This window comes from Nanorana parkeri, unplaced genomic scaffold (genome assembly GCF_000935625.1).
Source record: "Nanorana parkeri isolate BGI_ZX_2015 unplaced genomic scaffold, ASM93562v1 scaffold1330, whole genome shotgun sequence".
NCBI classification, from domain to species: domain Eukaryota; kingdom Metazoa; phylum Chordata; class Amphibia; order Anura; family Dicroglossidae; genus Nanorana; species Nanorana parkeri.
This window is the reverse complement of record NW_017307598.1, coordinates 467,076-473,691: the sequence shown is the minus strand read 5'-3', so window position 1 is coordinate 473,691 and position 6,616 is coordinate 467,076. Positions and strand designations below refer to the sequence as shown.

Genomic DNA, 6,616 nt, shown 5'->3' with positions numbered 1-6,616 from the left:
ACTATGTAATGTTAGGAAGGGGGCTGGAAGTTAATGTTTACCATAATTAAGCCCATCTGTACTGTGCTGGAGGATCTCATCATCAGTTCTAGACTAGATTTGAGCAATGTCTGTCCTAACAAAGGGTTAAAGATCTCCGTGGCTTGGGTTATGAAAGGGAACTGAGTCTTTCCCCACTGCGCCCCCCTCCACTTCCACATTGTACAGAGAAGCCCGCAGTCGGCCCGGAGGCCAGCTCCAAAGAAACACCTAACAGGTAAGGTTTAAAAAAGTATTTTTCGTTTTGCTGTGTGAATGGGAACATATAACAAACATATAGAGGGCAGTGGCGTAACAATCACCATAGCGACCCAGGCGGTCGCTATGGGGCCCGGCCAGATGCCGTGCGGGCCGCCTGGGTCGCTATGGGATCCTCTGCTGGTGGCTTTGTTTCTCAAATTTAACTGGAAAGATGGAAATACACTTTAAAGGGGCCGCTGCAATCCTCTAGAATGGAGCAGAATAATATACCGCCCTCCATTATTCATTATGGACTTCATAGACCCCGCTTTGGTGCTTTCCTCCATCTACCTTTAAATGGCTCTAGTCCTCTGGAAAGTAAAGGAAATGTCTCTATAGCAAATGAAACACCAAACTCTGACCAATACTCCAAGTTGTCCACACCCCTATCACTGTAGGTCAGCCTTTCTCAACCAGGGTTCCATTGAGTCTTATGGTTCCTCATGACTCGGGGGTTCCTCGGGGTTCCTTGAGCAGTGACCATCCACACCGACCACCAATGCAAGAGGCCAATCTTCCACTTACAACCAATGTAAGGGGGCAGATCTGTACTGACCAGATGTCGGGAGACCTCATCATTTTTACTGTCTGAGTTATTTAACTTGAATAATATTACTAGGGGGGGTTGGGTGGTGTTGTCAAATACTTTAGATCGCCCTTCTCAATCAGTGCCATGGCACTGGTGTGCCTCCTGACCTTCTCAGGGGTTCCTCAACATTTTGTAGTACTGGGACTTGGACATGAAGGGGGAATGAAGAAGGATGTGAAGGGGGGCTCTGATGTGAAAGGGGAGGGGGACTCTGATATGAAATTAGGGTTCCTCATATGAATGGGGACTACTGATATGATTATGATGGGGGGCTACTGATATGATGGGGGGCTACTGATATGATGGGGGGCTACTGATATGATGGGGGGCTACTGATATGATGGGGGGCTACTGATATGATGGGGGGCTACTGATATGATGGGGGGCTACTGATATGATGGGGGGCTACTGATATGATGGGGGGCTACTGATATGATGGGGGGCTACTGATATGATGGGGGGCTACTGATATGATGGGGGGCTACTGATATGATGGGGGGCTACTGATGCAAAGGATGACTCTGATGTGAAGAGAGGGGAAATCTTGATTTGAGGGGGGCACTTCAATGTGAAGGGGAAACCAACTTTTTTTGTGTGTTGTTGCGTGTGGTCTCCATTTAAAGTCTATGACATTTTAGACTGTTGTGCCTTCAAACGGTTGATCAGGCCAATGTACCGGGAGCTGTAGGTAGGTTCCTCAAAACCTGAAGTATCTTTCAAGGGTTCCTCCAGGGCAGAAAGGTTAAGAAAGGCTACTTTAGGTTATTAGTAATGTCGGTCTTCCCGTCCTGTTACCAATCTATCTGGGCCTCTCATTTCTTGTGCTGCTTTTATAAACTGATGCTGAAACAGGAAGCGAGGTGAAATTTCCCCAAAGTCTTCCCAAGTCTATCTAAAACCAAAAGAAAAGGTTGTGAGCTAAAAAATGATCTGAAAAACGAAAAAAAAAAGTTTCTGCATTATTGTTTGAACAGATAAATACACTATATTACCAAAAGTATTGGGACGCCTTTACACGCACATGAACTCTAATGGCATCCCAGTCTTAGTCCGTAGGGTTCAGTATTGGATTGGCTCCGCCCTTTGCCGCTATAACAGCCCCGCCTCTTCTGGGAAGGCGTGCACAAGGTTTAGGAGTGTGTCTATGGGAATGTTGGACCATTTGTGAGGTCAGGTACTGATGTTGGGGGAGGGGCTCGCAGTCTCCGCCTCTAATTCATCCCAAAGGTGTTCTATGGGGTTGAGGTCAGGACTCTGTGCGGCCGGTCAAGTTCCTCCCCCCCAAACTCCCCCATCCATGTCTTTATGGACCTTGGTTTGTGCACTGGTGCGCAGTCATGTTGGAACAGGAAGTGGCCGTCCCCAAACTGTGCCCACAAAGTTGGGAGCATAAAAATGTCCAAAATGTCTTAGTATGCTGATGTCTTAAGAGTTCCCTTCACTGGAACTAAGGAGCGGAGCCCAACCCCCGAAAAACACCCCCTCCCCTTGATTTGGAGGGGGAGGGGCCCAATACTTTTGGCAATATAGTGTATATCATTTCCCAGGTTGTGTGCTGTGTTCAGATTTAGAATTGTGTTCTTCCATTAGAAGTCAAAAGTCAAAAACAGAAATAGTTTTGTTCAGAAGAAGCCTCCACCTCCTCCTCCTCCACCACCGTCATCATCATCATCATTGTCCCTTCCAGCCCTCTCCTTCTTCTTGGGGCTCTCCATTTTGTACTTTATCCTGCGGATCGGGTCGCTGATACTCCTGGAGGCGGTTGAATCACAGAATTCCGCTGCCAAGAAGCTCCTGTCAACGATCTCAGACACTTCCTGCCAGTTCTGGAAGCAGGGAGGACCCAGGCGTACAACTTCATCCACTGCATTAGGGGAGATCACCTGTCCAGAGGGTTTGAGGACTACAAGGACCGGCACTTGCGAAACCGAGAACTGGACTTCAAGGTCCCTAAAAAAAGAAAAAGAGCAAAGAATAATACAAGGAGGTTATAGGATGGGAGGTCATTCTCCTCTATGTTATGGAGGAGAGGAGAGGTGCTCTGTAGTCCACTCCTAGGGTGACAACGCTGCTCCTCTATAGATACAGTACAGTGGGTGAGCGTTGTCACTCTAGGACAGGAAGTGTGCTACTGGCAAGTGAATATAAAGGTAAAAAGGCTACAAAAATGTATACCCCCACCATACCAGGAACATACCCCAACATTTATACCCCCACCATACCAGGAACATACCCCAACATTTATACCCCCACCATACCAGGAACATACCCCAACATTTATACCCCCACCATTCCAGGAACATACCCCAACACTGATACCCCACCATACCAGGAACATACCCCAACATTTATACCCCCACCATACCAGGAACATACCCCAGCATTTCTACCACCACCATGCCAGGAACATACCCCAGCATTTATACCCCCACCATACCAGGAACATACCCCAGCATTTATACCCACGCATACCAGGAACATACCCCAACATTTATACCCCCACCACACCAGGAACATATGCCAGCATTTATACCTCCACCATACCAAAGAAAACATACCCCAACATTTATACCCCCACCATTCCAGGAACATACCCCAGCATTTATACCTCCACCATACCAGGAACATACCCAACATTTATACCCCCACCATACCAGGAACATACCCCAGCATTTCTACCACCACCATGCCAGGAACATACCCCAACATTTATACCCCCATCATACCAGGAACATACCCCAACACTGATACCCCACCATACCAGGAACATACCCCTACATTTGTACCCCACCATACCAGGAACATACCCCTACATTTGTACCCCACCATACCAGGAACATACCCCAACACACCAAACAAGCAGGTAGCCCTTGCAGTACTGGGGCAGACCCACTGCAAGAGTTAATTTTTTTTTTTTAATCACGGAGTTCCTCATTAAGGTTTGCACAAAGTTTTCATTTTCCATCATTGTCATTGTTTGAACATCTTTGTTGGCAGAAATGTAGAAAAACTCCCTAATATTTAGCCTGAGAAAGGGAAGAAGCTGAAAGCCCGCCCCCTCTCCCCTCCCCCCATACATATAAAATACAGGCTGGGCTAACACTCCATACAATAAAAGATAATGACTCTGTGACACTTCCTATACAATGTCACTCCGGGAATAATCACATCCTACGAGCACTAATCCATAACTAAACCCGGATTACTGGGAAATGGGACACCCGCGATGTACAGTAAGAGCATAATTACTAGGATTGGGAACAATCTGTTTAATATTATATCACACGAATGGGATTAAAGACGTAAAGCCATTTATCGTGATTTCAGGAGGAAATTATCGCTGCGAATATTAACCATTTCAGCTCCCGCGCCTGTTCATCCCCTGTGAACTAGAACAGCGTTCACATTGCAGCAATGGGCCTGCCAATTTGGCAAACCTTTGTCAGCAAAATTCAAATAATATACATATATATATTAGGGATGCACCGATACCAATGTCCGATACCGATATCAATGCCGGTGCTGATACTGGCCATTTTCATGTTCTCGTACTTGTAAAAATCCCCCGATACCAAAAACTGATACCCTCGTTTTAATCTTTCAAATGGAAGCAGCTGCCTGAGGTCCCGCGCTTGCTGGGGACCTTGTGGCAGCCTTCTTAGGAACCATGCGGCAACTGTTTACAGCACTTCCGCCAACCCACACATCTCCCTCTCCTGAGACCCTCCCCACCCCTACTGAGACCCTCTGCACCCCTGCTGAGACCCTCTGCACCCCTGCTGAGACCCTCTGCACCCCTGCTGAGACCCTCTGCACCCCTCCTGGGACCCTCCACACTGCTCCGGAGACCCTCCGCCAAAGACATCAGGCCTTCAACCCGGAGCAGAGTTTGTAGCAAATTCATATACTATTATTCTGCATTGCTATATAATGTATTGCTGGGATTTGTAGTCCTCTATAGCTCATGGTGTTCTGCATTGCTGTATAATGTATTGCTGGGATTTGTAGTCCTCGATAGCTGATGGTAGTATTCTGCATTGCTGTATAATGTATTGCTGGGATTTGTAGTCCTCCATAGCGGATAGTATTATTCTGCATTGCTATATAATGTATTGCTGGGATTTGTAGTCCTCCATAGCGGATAGTATTATTCTGCATTGCTGTATAAAGTATTGCTGGGAGTTGTAGTTCCCTATAGCTGAAGGTATTATTCTGCATTGCTGTATAAAGTATTGCTGGGAGTTGTAGTTCCCTATAGCTGAAGGTATTATTCTGTGCTGAGACCCTCTGCACCCCTGCTGAGACCCTCTGCACCCCTCCTGGGACCCTCCACACTGCTCCGGAGACCCTCCGCCAAAGACATCAGGCCTTCAACCCGGAGCAGAGTTTGTAGCAAATTCATATACTATTATTCTGCATTGCTATATAATGTATTGCTGGGATTTGTAGTCCTCTATAGCTCATGGTGTTCTGCATTTGTAGTCCTCCATAGCGGATAGTATTATTCTGCATTGCTGTATAAAGTATTGCTGGGAGTTGTAGTTCCCTATAGCTGAAGGTATTATTCTGCATTGCTGTATAACGGATTGCTGGGATTTGTAGTCCTCTCTAAGCTGATATTATTATTTTGCATTGCCGTATAATGTGTTGCTGTGATTTGTAGTCCACTATAGTTGATGGTATTTTGCTTTGCTTGATAATGGATTGCTGGGATTTGTAGTCCTGACAGGGGTTCTAATCCAAAACTAGAAAAAAGTTTTGGCTTCAGTTGCACTTTAAAGTGTCAGTACTCCCAAATGTTTATTCTTTTTGTTGTGCCATTGCTCGTTTCTTTACCTACCCTATCCTTAGATAGTAAGTATCTGTTTGAGCCTCTCATTAACCTCTACTTCCTTATTGAAAGTGGCAACACTATTCCAGCCGCTCCTCCATCTTCAAGGTTGCCACTCTCACTGCGCATGCTCCAGTTTTACCCTAAGGGGGGGAAATCGTACTCTGCTCTGAGCCCGAGCTTTATATGAAAGAACACATCCCCCGCATCCCTTTAGATGTGCATGCTCCTACCTGCTGTCCGCTGGGTGTTGCAGACATTAGCTGTACAATCCATTCCAGAAGCATGTCTGAGAGAGTGTAATCAAGCAAATGACCAGCAGATGGAGCAGCTAAAGTCTGCAGCACCCAGTGGCCAGCATGGAGGAGTATGCAGGTCTAAAGGGATGTCGGGGGATGAGTTGATTCATATAACGCTAAGGGTTAGAAAGAGCTTGGTCACATGCTGAAACCAATCTCTGCCCCACTATCAGATAGTGAGGTGTGGGGGTACATGGGCTACATCACATGACCTCCAAATAAAAGGGTAAAAACAGCTTGAGCCGTGAACTTAGTGAAATTATGTGATATAAGGCCAGTGATTGTTACAGTTTTATGTAATATTGATAAGCGGTAAGCAGTTTTATTATACACTTTAATAAAGGGGTCCTACAGGGCCACAGTTTGTCTTTTGCCCATGTCTTACAGGGCTGTCTTTACCGTGGGGCAAAAGGGGCAGTTGCACCAGGCCCAGTCATTGTTGTGGGGCCCAAAGCAGCTGCCCCTTCAGAATGCAAAAGATACACACGCGGCACTGCATGGTGTTGCTCCGCCCCCCTGCCATACGCCGCATAGCGTGATCGCCTGACGTCTCCCACAGGGTCACGTCTCCATATGATGTCTCCTCCTATCTGCTCTACAAGAGGGGTGGGGTGTGGT

General features: G+C 46.7%; 1 protein-coding gene across 1 annotated transcript in view; it reads right to left on the bottom strand.

The window, feature by feature from the left end:
• Positions 1-2,490: 2,490 nt before the first annotated feature.
• The window catches only part of NXNL1 (nucleoredoxin-like 1), a 14,721-nt gene continuing 10,595 nt past the window's right edge, over positions 2,491-6,616 (bottom strand). Inside the window, exon 2 of the mRNA XM_018569401.1 lies at positions 2,491-2,818. Coding sequence (XP_018424903.1) covers positions 2,491-2,818 — 328 coding nt within the window. The remainder of the gene's footprint in view (positions 2,819-6,616) is intronic.